This window comes from Nerophis ophidion, linkage group LG01, assembly GCF_033978795.1.
Source record: "Nerophis ophidion isolate RoL-2023_Sa linkage group LG01, RoL_Noph_v1.0, whole genome shotgun sequence".
NCBI classification, from domain to species: domain Eukaryota; kingdom Metazoa; phylum Chordata; class Actinopteri; order Syngnathiformes; family Syngnathidae; genus Nerophis; species Nerophis ophidion.
The window spans coordinates 84,127,354-84,141,615 of NC_084611.1; the positions used below are offsets into that span (position 1 = coordinate 84,127,354).

The window sequence follows — 14,262 nt, forward strand, 5'->3', positions numbered from 1 at the left end:
CATGTCTCCCATCGAAAATGTGTGGCGCATTATGAAGCGTAAAATACGACAGCGGAGACCCCAGACTGAAGCTCTACATAAAACAAGAATGGGAAAGAATTCCACTTTCAAAGCTTCAACAATTAGTTTCCTCAGTTCCCAAACGTTTATTGAGTGTTGTTAAAAGAAAAGGTGATGTAACACAGTGGTGAACATGCCCTTTCCCAACTACTTTGGCACGTGTTGCAGCCATGAAATTGTAAGATAATTATTTGCAAAAAAAAAAAAGTTTGAGTTTGAACATCAAATATGTTGTCTTTGTAGCATATTCAACTGAATATGGGTTGAAAAGGATTTGCAAATCATTGTATTCCGTTTATATTTACATCTAACAAAATTTCCTAACTCATATGGAAACGGGGTTTGTACAAAAGCTAAACATGCAAGGCTATAGCCTACTAAGAGCTAGCAGCTACACAACAGCTAAGCACACAAAAGCACACCAGCTAGACTTACGTAATTGAACAACATTGCCGTCAAAAGCAGCACATTTGTCATATAAACAAAGATAAAATATTTATAGATAAAATGACTTACACACAAAGGGTCTCCAAGGCAGAAACGTAGAGGAAAGTATCCAGTAACAAACGTGTCCGCATCATTCAACTTACTGCGTCATGACTTGCCTTCATGAATTACTGCGGTGTCGCCAAAAAACGATCACCGCTCCACTTCAACGTACAATGAGGCAAAAAAGTATTTAGTCAGCCACCGATTGTGCAAGTTCTCCCACTTAAAATGATGACAGAGGTCTGTAATTTTCATCATAAATACACTTCAACTGTGAGAGACAGAATGTGAAAAAAAATCCAGGAATTCACATTGTAGGAATTTTAAATAATTTATTTGTAAATTATGGTGGAAAATAAGTATTTGGTCAAGCATTCAAAGCTCTCACTGATGGAAGGAGGTTTTGGCTCAAAATCTCACGATACATGGCCCCATTCATTCTTTCCTTAACACAGATCAATCGTCCTGTCCCCTTAGCAGAAAAACAGCCCCAAAGCATGATGTTTCCACCCCCATGCTTCACAGTAGTTATGGTGTTCTTGGGATGCAACTCAGTATTCTTCTTCCTCCAAACACAACAAGTTGAGTTTATACCAAAATTCTATTTTGGTTTCATCTGACCACATGCTGTATCATCCATGTATCCATTTTGGTATAATCTCAACTCGTCGTGTTTGGAGGAAGAAGAATACTGAGTTGCATCCCAAGAACACCAAACCTACTGTGATGCATGGGGGTGGAAACATCATGCTTTGGGGCTTTTTTTCTGCTAAGGGGACAGGACGATTGATCCGTGTTAAGGAAAGAATGAATGGGGCCATGTATCGTGAGATTTTGAGCCAAAACCTCCTTCCATCAGTGAGAGCTTTGAATGGTTGACCAAATACTTATTTTCCACCATAATTTACGAATAAATTCTTAAAAATTCCTGGATGTTTTTTCACATTCTGTCTCTCACAGTTGAAGTGTACCTATGATGAAAATTACAGACCTCTGTCATCAGTTTAAGTGGGAGAACTTGCACAATCGGTGGCTGACTAAATACTTTTTTGCCCCACTGTAAAGACAGCATAGTTCCATGAATAGGTTCGTGTTTTTCATAAATACTATTGTTCTTTGTTTGAGTGCCTTCCATTAATCAACACTTTTCTAACATTTGATTCCTGCTAATATCTTATCGGATCAATATCTGTATTGGCCTTTTTACTCAAGGCTCCAATGCTGATATTGAATTGGAAATGATAGTATCGGGACAATCGATAAGTTGTTAGTGTGCAGAACTCTAGGATGCCATTGATCATTTGTCTCTGTCCTGCAGGGGGTTATTGGAATAAAAGGTTCCAAAGGAAATCCAGTAAGTGTGTTTATTGGGGTATTAGTCAGACCCAGGACTGACCTGAAGTCCTCATTCTGTGTGTGCACTTAGGGTCCAACAGGTCCCATAGGGGACAACGGACCCGTGGGCCCTCCAGGACCACCAGTGAGTGCTGCTCAATCCTGCTTCTTTCTCTCAAAAACGGGACTTTTTCCAAAACTTCGCATCATCTCCCTCTCTCCTCGTTTGCTCGCCTCAGGGGTTGCCGGCGGTGGGCTCGGCCCCCATGTTGGAGCGAGGGTGGCGCAGTAGGAGCGAGGTCTTTGACGGCACCTTGCTGGAGGGAGAGGAGGACGCGGATGACGGGCAGGACGAGTGGTTCCAGGGGGATCAGGCAGACCCGGTCGTGTGGCTGAATGATGAGGAGGGGAAGGGCATGGAGGAGGTGTTTGCCTCGCTGTCCTCCATGAAGGTGGAGGTGGAGGGTCTGCGCACCCCGCAGGGCACCTACCTAAGCCCCGCACGCTCCTGCAAGGAGCTCTGGCTCCTCAATCCGGAACTTTCTAACGGTACTTCAACAACTGTTCACTGCATGCGTCTTTTGCCTTTTTCCCCGCCGAGCAGGACTGTACAAGTTTTATTGACAGCCCTGTCCATGTCAAACCCTGCTCCACCCTGTTCTACTTTACACTAAAAAGTATACTTAATAAAAATATCTAATACTTAATTTGTGCACTTCAATTGTGTACAAAACAGTGCTTTTTTGTGCATCTACACGTAGACTAAACATGTGCACTCACTGTGTACTTAAGTGCACTTAAATTGAGCATATGTTCACTTAATGTGTGTATTTAAGCGTATTTAACTTGTGCACTTACTTAATTTGTACACTTCAGTGTGCGTTTTTGTGCACTTACTCATGGACTAAATATGTGCATGCACTTTGTGTACTTAAATTTTGCACTTAAGTGCTTCCAAAGACATGCACCTGGGGATAAGTTGATTGGCAACACTAAATTGGCCCTAGTGTGTGAATGTGAGTGTGAATGTTGTCTGTCTACCTGTGTTGGCCCTGCGATGAAGTGGCGACTTGTCCAGGGTGTACACCACCTTCCGCCCGATTGTAGCTGAGATAGGCTCCAGCGACCCCAAAAGGGACAAGCGGTATAAAATGGATGGATGGAAGTGCACTCATTTTACAGACTTAACTTTTGCTCTATATATGTGCACTTAATGCTTGTACTCAAGCACACTTAACATGTGCACTTACTGTGTGTGCTTCAGTGAGCTTCAATTGTGTGTTTTACATGTGCACTTAGTAGGTGCACCTTCCACACTTAACATGTGCACTTAATGTGTGCATATACATGTGATTTTTTTCTGGACTTACTCATAGGCTAAACATGTGCACCGACTGTGTACTTAAATTGTGCACTTAGTAAGTGCACTTATTTTGTGCACTATATATATATATGCACTTAATGAGTGTACTTAAGCACACTTAACTTGTGCAATAACATGTGCACTTACTGTGTGTTCTTCAGTGAGCTTCAATTGTGTTTTACATGTGCACCTTGCACACTTAACATGTGCCCTTAATGTGTGAATATACGTGTGATTTCTTTTCTGCACTTAATCATAGACTAAACGTGCACCGACTGTGTACTTAAATGCACTTAAATTGTGCACTTAGTAAGTGCACTTATTTCGTGCACTTGTGCACTATATATATGTACTTAAGAGCAATTAACTTGTGCAATTAACATGTGCACTTACTGTGTGTACTTTCAGTGCACTTAAATTGTAATTTTACATGTGCACTTAATAAGTGCACTTTGCGCACTTAACATGTTCTCTTAATGTGTGCATATAAGTGTGCTTTTTTCTGCACTTACTCGAATACAAAACATGTACACCGACTGTGTACTTAAAAACACTTAAATTGTGCACTTACTAAGTGCACTTATTTGCCCACTTAACTTGTGCACTGTATATATGCACTTATTGTGTGTACTTAAGCGCACTTAACTTGTACAATAACATGTGCAGTTACTGTGTGTACTTCAGTGCACTTCAATTGTGTGTTTTACATGTGCACTTAGTAAGTGCACCTTGCACACTTAACATGTGCCCTTAACGTATGCATAAAAGTTTGCTTTTTTTCTGCACTTACTTATAGACTAAACATGTGCACCGACTGTGTACTTAAATACACTTAAATTGTGCACTTAGCAAGTGCACTTATTTTGCGCACTTAACATGTGCACTATATATATTGCACACTTAACATATGTCCTTAATGTGTGCATATAAGTGTGCTTTTTTCTGCACTTAATCGTAGACTAAACATGTGCACCCACTTTAATGTTTGTACTTAAGCGCACTTAACTTGTGCAATTAACATGTACACTTACTGTTTGTACTTCAGTGTAATTAAATTGTGCATTCAACATGTGCACTTAGTATCAGTCGATCAATCAATGTTTATTTATATAGCCCTAAATCACAAGTGTCTCAAAGGGCTGCACAAACCACAACGACATCCTCGGTAGAGCCCACATAAGGGCAAGGAAAAACTCACACCCAATGGCACCTCGCACAGTTAACATGTGCACTTAAGTGTGCATTTTGTGCACTTACTCATAGACTAAACATGTGCACCCACTTTGTGCTTTAGTGCACTTAAATTGTGAGCTTAGTAAGTGCACTTATTTTGTGCACTTAACTTTCTAACTATTTATGTGCACTTAATGTGTTCAATTAATATGTGCACTTACTGTGTATACTTCAGTGCACTTAAATTGTGCATTTTTACATGTGCATTCGGTAAGTGCACCTTGCACACTTAACATGCCCTTAATTGTGTGCATGTAAGTGTGCTTTTTGTGCATTTAGTCGTAGACATGTGCACTCACTGTGTACTTAAGTGAACGTATATTGTGCACTTATTTTGCACACTTAGCTTGTGCACTTAATGTGTGCTTAAGCCCACTTAACTTGTGCAATTAACATGTGCACTTACTGTGTGTCCTGAAGTACGCTTACATTGAGCATTTAACATGTGCACTTAGTAAGTGCACATTGCACACTAAACATGTGCACTTAATGTGTGTACTTAAGTACACACAAATTGTGTTACTCAGTAAGTATACTTATGTGCACTCAACATGTGCACTTAATGTGTACACTTAACTGTACTTAAATTGTGCACGTGTCCTGATCCAAACGTCTGCTCTCCAGGTGAGTTCTGGATTGATCCCAACCAGGGCTGCCATCGGGACTCCTTCAAGGTGTTCTGCAACTTCACCGCCCAGGGCGAGACGTGTCTGTACCCGGATAAAAAGTTCCAGTCGGTGGGTACGCACGCAAACTAAGAATAAAACCTGAGTAGCTTTGAGCTAATTTGATGTTTGTTGACGTTTAGGTGAAGCTGGCCGCCTGGAAAGGAGAGCAGCCTGGCACCTGGTACAGTAAATTCAGGAAAGGAAAAGAGGTGGGTCTTCAAGGTTTTCTGACATTTGTGTGGGCTCCTGCCTTATTTTCATCTCGCTCCTCCAGTTTTCCTACTCGGGCTCGGACGGCGTCCCCGTCCACGTGGTCCAGCTGAACTTCCTGAAGCTGCTGAGCGTGAGCGCCAAGCAGACCTTCACCTACCACTGCCTCAACTCGGTCGCCTGGCGGCACACCGCCACCGAGGGGCACCAGCTGGCGCTGCGTTTCCGAGGCAGCAACGGCGAGGAGCTGACGCACCAGACCACGCATTACATCAGCGCGCTGTACGACGGCTGTCAGGTGAGCGCATCAACACGCTGACTTTTACCAGGGTGCCTGTACTCTCCAAAACAGCTAATTCGGGACGAAGTACATTTGTAACTTTAATAATAATTTAGAGTGCATGACAAAATATCATAAAACACAAACTAGTATACTAATGTTCGCATTCGTCAAGTAGCAAAACATTGTTCTGCACAATTTTTTTTACACTGAAATTTGTTTCAATTATTTTTTTTTATTTATGTTTTTTATTCTGAATTTTTCTGCACTGATTTTTTTTCACACTGATTTTTTTTCCACACAATTTGTCTGCTCTGGCATTTTTAACTCAGATTTTTTTTTTTACACTGAATTTTTATACACAGAATTTTTATACACAGAATTTTTTTGCACTGAATTTTTCTGCACTGAATTATTTTACACTGAATTTGTATTCAATTATTTTTTACACTAAAATGTTAAACCCTGAATTTTTATACACTGAATTTTTCTGCACTGAATATTTTCACACTGATCTTTATTTTTTTGCACTTAGTTATTTTACACAGAATTTTTGTGCACTGAAATTTGTATACTTATTCTTACACTGAATTTGTATTCAATTATTTTTGGAAACTGAAATTTTTACCTCTGACTTTTTTTACACTGAATTTTTTTTTGCGCTGAATTTTTCTGCACTGATTTTGTTTTTGCACAAAAACGTTTTTTGCACTGAAATGTTGTACATAGATTTTTTTTACACTCAAATTTTGTACACAGAATTTTAATACAGTTTTTTTCTGCTCTGAATTTTTTTACAGTGAATTTTTATACACTGATTTTTTTTTTACACTGAATTTTTGTTTAATTATTTTTTACACTGAAATGTTTAACACTGAATTTTTATACACTGAATTTTTCTGCACTCAATATTTTTACGCTGAATTTTTTTTGCACTGAATTTGCATTCTCTGATTTTTCTACACTGTTTTTCTTACACTGAATTTGTATTCAATATTTCTTTACACTGAAATTTTTACCTCTGACTTTTCGTACACTGAATTTTTTTACTCTGAATTTTTTTTGCGCTGAATTATTTTGCACTGAATTTTTCTGCACTGAAATGGTTAACTCTGATTTTTTTTTTACACAGAATTTTTTTGGAATGATTTTGTTTTTGCACAAAATGTTTTTTGCATTCATTTTTAAACATATAGATTTTTTTCTGCATTTAATTTTTTTAATCTGAACTTTTATACACTGATTTTTTCTGCCCTGACACTTTTGCACTGACATTTTCTGCACTGAATTTTTAAACACACACATTTTGCCCACCAATTTTTATTCAACGAAACTGTCAGTATATAATTTGATGTAAAAAAAAAAAAAATAGGGTCCCAAAATTGTAACGCAAACATTCAGTTCCATTAATTCAGTGTCCAAAAAAACGTTTTAGTAATAGAGACATAAATCAAGCTCCAAATAAAAGTGGTGTTAATTCATGTCTAGCGGGCTCTCATAAGGGTAAAAACCGCATTTAGTTCAATCTTGAACAGGTTTTTATGAACTAGCTATTAAAAATATTCGACTTATCGACGCGGCCCGGAAGCAGTGAAGAGGATGAAGATGAAATGTTGACCTCTCTGCCGCAGACTCGCTCGGGACAGGAGAGGACGGTGCTGGAAATAAACGCCCCTCTGTCCGACACGCTCCCCATCATGGACGTGGCGGTGGCCGATTTCGGCGACGGGGGCCAGAAGTTCGGCTTCCAGGTGGGGCCGGTCTGCTACGGCGGTTAAGCGCTCGTTGGAGGAGGACTGGCGTTGGACAAAAGAGCGCAAGGGACTCTTTTTAACGTGCAGGGAAAAAAAACAGAAAAAAAACGACTTGCCTCATATTTATACGTATTGATTTGTTTCTGTCGTTTACACACTGACGCACTCGTCATCCTTCTGCTTCCTCTCGTTCATGCATGCACTTCGCCCGCCACATTCCGACACTTGAACGGGCGCCGTTGTTAGCTTTTGCCAGTTTGTTGTTGTGTATTGTCAACATCATGGTGCTAAAGTGTGTCTCTATGCACAGGTCTTGTCTTTGGAAATGGGGAAACTGGGGCAGTGCATATATATATATATATATATATATATATATATATATATATATATATATATATATATATATATATATATATATATATGGAGATGTTTTATATTTTCAATCATTGTCTTTACATGAGCAAGTGTCTTTCTTGTAGAACTCCCCCCCCTCGCCGTTTATACAGTTGAACAAAAGCCGAATGATGTCATATTTGGAATAGATTATTTGTACAGGAGAGCGAACTGTTACTGCACTGAGCATCACCCTCATGTATTTGGAGCGAGACAATAAATGAGTCCAATGAATGACTCCTTCCTTGCAGCTGCCGGGGGGGTCGAGAGCGTTGCAGGTGACCAACTTCATGACTGCCGAATTACCGCAGGGCACAATGTTGACGACACCGGCTCTCGCCGCATGTTTGATTCCCACAGGGCGTGATGAGGCACCGCCTGGGCAGCCCGTTCATTCAACATTCATAAGCGCGCCCCCTCTCGACTGCAGCCCGTCTAAGCAGTTGTTGCGGCATCGCGCTTGAAGTCATTCCGGGCTGTTTGGCGGCCATTGTCGGCCCTAAAATATGCATGAAGCTGGCCGCCTTGTGGCGTTGGTTTAAAGATCAGCCTTAAGTGGAAGTAGGAGGTGGGAGGTCTAATGAGTAAAGTGCTGTGGTTGTTAGACCAGCGGGGTCCAAACTGCAAAGTCATAGTCAAAGAGGCCACTTTGATGTTATTCATTTTCAAAACCCGTATAATAGAAGATTTTTATGTATTTTTTAGCCTTTGGACCAGACCTGGGCAAATTAAGGCCCCGGGGCCACATACAGCCCGTTAAGCTTTTCTTTTTAATTTATTTTATTTTATTTTATTTTATTTTTTTTGTCCTGTCCAGCTTCTCAGGCAAATCATATAAAAGAGAAAGCTTAACTATATACAGTATGTGTATATATATACATATATATATATATATATATATATATATATATATATACGTGTGTATATATATCCATCCATCCATTTCTACCGCTTATCCCCTTTCGGGGTGGCGGGGGGCGCTGGCGCCTATCTCAGCTACAATCGGGCGGAAGGCAGGGTACACCCTGGACAAGTCGCCACCTCATCGCAGGGCCAACACAGATAGACAGACAACATTCACACTCACATTCACACACTAGGGCCAATTTACTGTTTCCAATCAACATATCCCCAGGTGCATGTCTTTGGAAGTGGGAGGAAGCCGGAGTACCCGGAGGGAACCCACGCATTCACGGGGAGAACATGCAAACTCCACACAGAAAGATCCAGAGCCTGGATTTGAACCCATGACTGCAGGACCTTCGTGTTGTGAGGCAGACACACTAACCCCTCTGCCACCGTGAAGCCGTATATATATGTATATGTATATATATATATAGTGTATATATACTGTATATATATACATATATATTCTATATATATATATATATATATATATACACACACACACAATATACAAACGTACACACACACATATGCACCCATAGATAAACACGTAATTTAACAGAATATAAAAAAAACTATAAAATAGATCATTAAAATTTAAAAAAAATAAAATAAAATTCATAAATAATTAAAGGGGGAGAAAACACAGGAGGGGAATTATCGCAGGGCAGTTGGGAAGCACCGCCGGGGACCCCACAAGGGAGGCAAGCCGCCACCCCAACCCGGCACCAGGCGGGCCCGCACAGCCACAGTGCAGGGCGACCCAGGGCAGACCCCGAGGAAGCCCAAGGAGACCCGAGGCCAGAGGGGCACGAGCCGACCCCCGCCCGACAGCGGCAAGCCCCCCAACCCCCCGGGCGCAACCCCCCGCCCATCCACCCACGAGAGGGACAAAGGGATTGAACGCAGGACTACTCAGGACCTTCGTATTGTCAGGCACATGCACTAACCCCTGTTCCACCGTGATGCCCGAGTCTTACTCAGTCATAAAAATGTAAAAAAGTATTTAATGTATTTTTTTCATTCAATGCTTACATTTCTACGTCAACATCAAGTCCATCTGTAAATATAGTTAATTGACTTTTTTTAATATTTTATTTTATATATGTCCTTTTTGTCAAAACCCTGTTTTTATTGCAAAATCACAAAATATGCAACGTTTTTCACCCCCAAAAATATAAAAGTGAAATATTTGATGTGAAGTGATTGGAGCATTGAATAGGTCAACACTGATTTTGATTCATGATTATTTTTTGAGCAATGACGGCAAAAAAAAAAAAAAAAAAAATCCCACTAAAATTATTGGTGATCCAAAGGGCCCCACTCATACTAATAATACATTTTTGTTTACTTTCTACACTTAAGTCTCGAGATCAGTGGTTCTCAAACTTTTTTTCCCCGACAAATCCCAACTCAGAAAACACTTGGCTCTCCAGTTAATACAGTAGGGTAGTAGGCCTGATTAATCATTAAAAACAAGACAGCGGTTTTAGTTAGGTAGTATATTTAATATATAAAAAATCAATGTTTACTTCTATTGCCCTAAATCACAACTGTCTCAAAGGGCTGCGCAAGCCACAACAACATCCTCATTTCCGATGACACATCAGGGCAAGGAAAAACTCAACTCAGTTGGATGACAATGAGAAACCTTAGGGCGACCGGTGCAATGGACGTCGAGGGGATCTATCGTAATATTGTGAAATCTTACAGTTTAAACAGTAAAAGTGTGTTTGAATAATTAAGTGATTGGTACGCGTGCCACAGTTTGAGAATCACTGCTCAAACTCAACTTCAGATCAATCCGTCAGTTTTTATAATTTTTGTTTTTGTTTTATGTCCTTTTTCCCTAAAGGCCTAGTGAAATGAGATTTTCTTATTTAAATGGGGATAGCAGGTCCATTCTATGTGTCATACTTGATCATTTCGCGATATTGCCATATTTTTGCTGAAAGGATTTAGTAGAGAACATCGACGATAAAGTTCGCAACTTTTGGTCGCTAATAGAAAAGCCTTGCCTGTACCAGAAGTAGCAGATGATGTGCGCGTGACGTCACGGGTTGTGGAGCTCCTCACATCCGAACATTGTTTACAATCATGGCCACAAGCAGCGAGAGCGATTCGGACCGATTTCCCCATTAATTTGAGCGAGGATGAAAGATTCGTGGATGAGGATATTGAGAGTGAAGGACTAGAACAAAAAAAAGGCGAGGGCAGTGGAAGCGATTCAGATGTTATTAGACACATTTACTAGGATAATTCTGAAAAATCCCTTATCTGCTTATTGTGTTACTAGTGTTTTAGTGAGATTATATGGTACCTGAAAGTCGGAGGGGTGTGGCCACGGGTATGGTGACCGCCATAGTGTCTCCGGTGGGAGGAGGTAATAGTCCGCAGCTGCAGGAGGACGCAAGCTCCGCTCATGTCTACGGTAAGAGCCGACTTATTAGCACAATTTTCTCACCGAAACCTGCCGGTTGACATGTTCGCTTGACCGCTCTGTTCCTTAGTAAAGCTTCACCTTCGGGAATGGAAACAAGGAAACACCGGCTGTGTTTGTGTTGCTAAAGGCAGCTGCAATACACCGCTTCCCACCTACATCTTTCTTCTTTGACGTCTCCATTATTAATTGAACAAATTGCAAAATATTCAGCAACACAGATGTCCAGAATACTGTGTAATTATGTGATTAAAGCAGACTACTTATAGCTTGGATCGGGCTGGAAGAACATGTCCGCTATAACCGGTGACGTCACGCGCACACGTCATCATTCCGTGACGTTTTCAACAGGATACTTCGCTGGAAATTTAAAATTGCAATTTAGTAAACTAAACCGGCCGTATTGGCATGTGTTGCAATGTTAAAATTTCGTCATTGATGTATAAACTATCAGATTGCGTGGTCGGTAGTAGTGGATTTCAGTCGGCCTCTAAGGTTTTTTTCCAAACACAAAATATGCAATATAATATTTTTGCCCAAAAATATTTCAAAGTGGAATACTTGATGTGAAGCGAACTGAAGCCTTGAATGGGCCAATAATTCATAACAACATTGATTTTGATTCATTATTATTTTTTAGCAATAATAGTTTAAAAAAAACAACAACAAAAATAGCCTGCATGGTAGTGTTGTGTTAGTATTGTTATTATTGATACTGTTTGTTACCTTTCACCTGTTTGCTCTTTTATTCCACTTTTTTTTACTTTGTTTTTGTAATAGTAATTTAGTATTTAGGGCCGCACTTTGGACCGCCCGGTGTTTGACCATATTTGGTTAAAATTGGTGTCCTGAATTTTGCCTGAAAGTTTTAATAACCGCTTCATAGCTACAAACGCTATGATAATCAAGTATAATGTGTGTTTATTGAGTTAATATCATCCCCCTTCAATTAGGTGTTTGGTTATTAATTAAATACGTAAGTAATAATAGTGGGCGTCGCCCTAACATTGGCTTATGAAGCAAGATAGGTACATGTAAATTAAGTTTTGTGTGTCCAAATCAGAATTTGAATGACTTTGTGTGCCCTTTAAACGTCAAGTATGTACCTAATGAGATATTTTAAGGTTCGACGCAGATTTATAGTCAGGCACCATCGGGGTCCACTACAAAAATTAAGGGCAGCATTGAACAAGTTAACTGGCTAACAAACTGCTGTGCTTTTTGGATAAATTATTAAATAAGCTTTCTTCCGAGTCAAACAAAACCAAATGTTTAATATAATTTAATGTTCAGTTCGTGAGTGTGTTGTAACATGACTCGACTCGGAAAAGGAATTTGTTAGCACGAGTAATACTGGTTAGCCTCGCCATCTTGTGGACTCCAGGTGCATAGATTTAAAATGACATATATTTATGTCTACAGAACGACAAATAATTATTTAGGATGTTCCAGCAACAAAGAAAAGAAGATTGCTTCCCTCAAAGCAAGGTTGTTTTTTTTCTTACTGAGCTCGCCCAAGTGTGCCTAATCAAGTGGCTGTCGACAGTGCTCGAGGTGAGTGGATCGTGTCATGTTGATATTATCGATACCGGGTTGTTATCGCTATCGCACCTACGCTAGCCTGATACTATATCGATATTGTCAATTCCATGAAAACGCTCTTCATTTTTTGTGGCATTGTATATTTATTATTACATCAAATATATACATCAATCAATCAATCAATGTTTATTTATATAGCCCTAAATCACAAGTGTTTCAAAGGGCTGCACAATCCATAACGACATCCTCGGTTCAGATCCCACATCAGGGCAAGGAAAAACTCAACCCAGTGGGATGACAATGAGACATATAGTGCATTGATAAAAAATAATGATTTCTTAGTGCAAGGGTCACCAACATGGTGCCCGCGTGCACCAGGTCGCCCATAAGGACCAGATGAGTCGCCCGCTGGCCTGTTCTAAAAATAGCTCGAATAGCAGCACTTACCAGTGAGCTGCCTCTATTTTTTTTTATTTTTTATTTACTAGCAAGCTGGTCTCGCTTTGCTCGACATGTTTAATTCTAGAGAGACAAAACTCAAAATAGAATTTGAAAATCCAAGAAATTTTTTTTAAAAACTTGGTCTTCACTTGTTATAATAAATGCATTTATTTTTTTTACATTGCTTCTCATTACTCTCAGAAAGACAATTTTAGAGAAAAAAAATACAACCTTAAAAATTATTTCAGGATTTTTAAACACATATACCTTTTTACCTTTTAAATTCCTTCCTCTTCTTTCCTGACAATTTAAGTCAATGTTCAAGTAAATTTATTTATTTTATTGTAAAGAATAATAAATAATTTTTTATTTAATTCTTAATTTTAGCTTCTGTTTTTTCGACGAAGAATATTTGTGAAATATCTCTTCAAACTTATTATGATTAAAATTTAAAAAAAATATTCTGGCAAATCTAGAAAATCTGTAGAATTAAAATTTGGATCTTATTTCAATGTCTTTTGAATTTCTTTTAAAATGTTTGTTCTGGAAAATCTAGAAGAAGTAATGATTTGTCTTTTTTAGAACTATAGCCTGCTCCAATTTGTTATGTATTTTAACAAAGTGCAGATTGGATTTTAACCTATTTAAAACATGTCATCAAAAATATATTTACTAATTGTGAGAAATCATTAAGATGATCAGTGTTTCCACAAAGATAAATATCATAAATTATTAATAATAACATAGAGTTAAAGGTAAATTGAGCAAATTTGCTATTTCTGGCAATTTATTTAAGTGTGTATCAAACTGGTAGCCTTTCGCCTTAATCAGTACCCAAGAAGTAGCTCTTGGTTTCAAAAAGGTTGGTGACCCCTGCTCTAGTGCATTGATAACAAATAATGATTTCTATTTCATTCATGTTTCTCTTTTTTGTTTGCATGCATCATAAAGACGCAAGGGGAAGGAAGCACTCCATCATCTACAAGCAAAGGCAGGAAGTTTGTGAAGTTACAGTGGTGATGAAAATATCGGCACGTTTGTATTACAATTTTCTCATTTTTGCCAAAAGACACATAAGGAAGTGACAGTGTACTTAAGTAACAGTCAAACAAGTCATGGACATTTTTGAGCTGCTTGATCTCAAGCGG

The 14,262-nt window shown here is 39.2% G+C and overlaps 1 protein-coding gene and 1 long non-coding RNA gene across 3 annotated transcripts in view; both read left to right on the top strand.

The window, feature by feature from the left end:
* The window catches only part of LOC133560790 (collagen alpha-1(XI) chain-like), a 174,359-nt gene extending 166,340 nt beyond the window's left edge, over positions 1 to 8,019 (top strand). For both annotated transcript variants that reach the window (XM_061913732.1, XM_061913724.1), the window contains 7 exons: positions 1,868 to 1,903; positions 1,976 to 2,029; positions 2,124 to 2,433; positions 5,105 to 5,217; positions 5,289 to 5,357; positions 5,423 to 5,656; positions 7,270 to 8,019. In XM_061913732.1, the coding sequence (XP_061769716.1) occupies positions 1,868 to 1,903; positions 1,976 to 2,029; positions 2,124 to 2,433; positions 5,105 to 5,217; positions 5,289 to 5,357; positions 5,423 to 5,656; positions 7,270 to 7,416 (963 nt within the window). In that variant the 3' untranslated portion in view covers positions 7,417 to 8,019. The remainder of the gene's footprint in view (positions 1 to 1,867; positions 1,904 to 1,975; positions 2,030 to 2,123; positions 2,434 to 5,104; positions 5,218 to 5,288; positions 5,358 to 5,422; positions 5,657 to 7,269) is intronic.
* Positions 8,020 to 12,303: 4,284 nt separating this feature from the next.
* Positions 12,304 to 14,262, top strand: part of LOC133540935 (uncharacterized) — a 2,692-nt gene continuing 733 nt past the window's right edge. Inside the window, exons 1-2 of the long non-coding RNA XR_009803769.1 lie at positions 12,304 to 12,685; positions 14,066 to 14,262. The exon at positions 14,066 to 14,262 is cut by the window's right edge and continues 733 nt beyond it. This is a non-coding gene — a long non-coding RNA (uncharacterized LOC133540935). The remainder of the gene's footprint in view (positions 12,686 to 14,065) is intronic.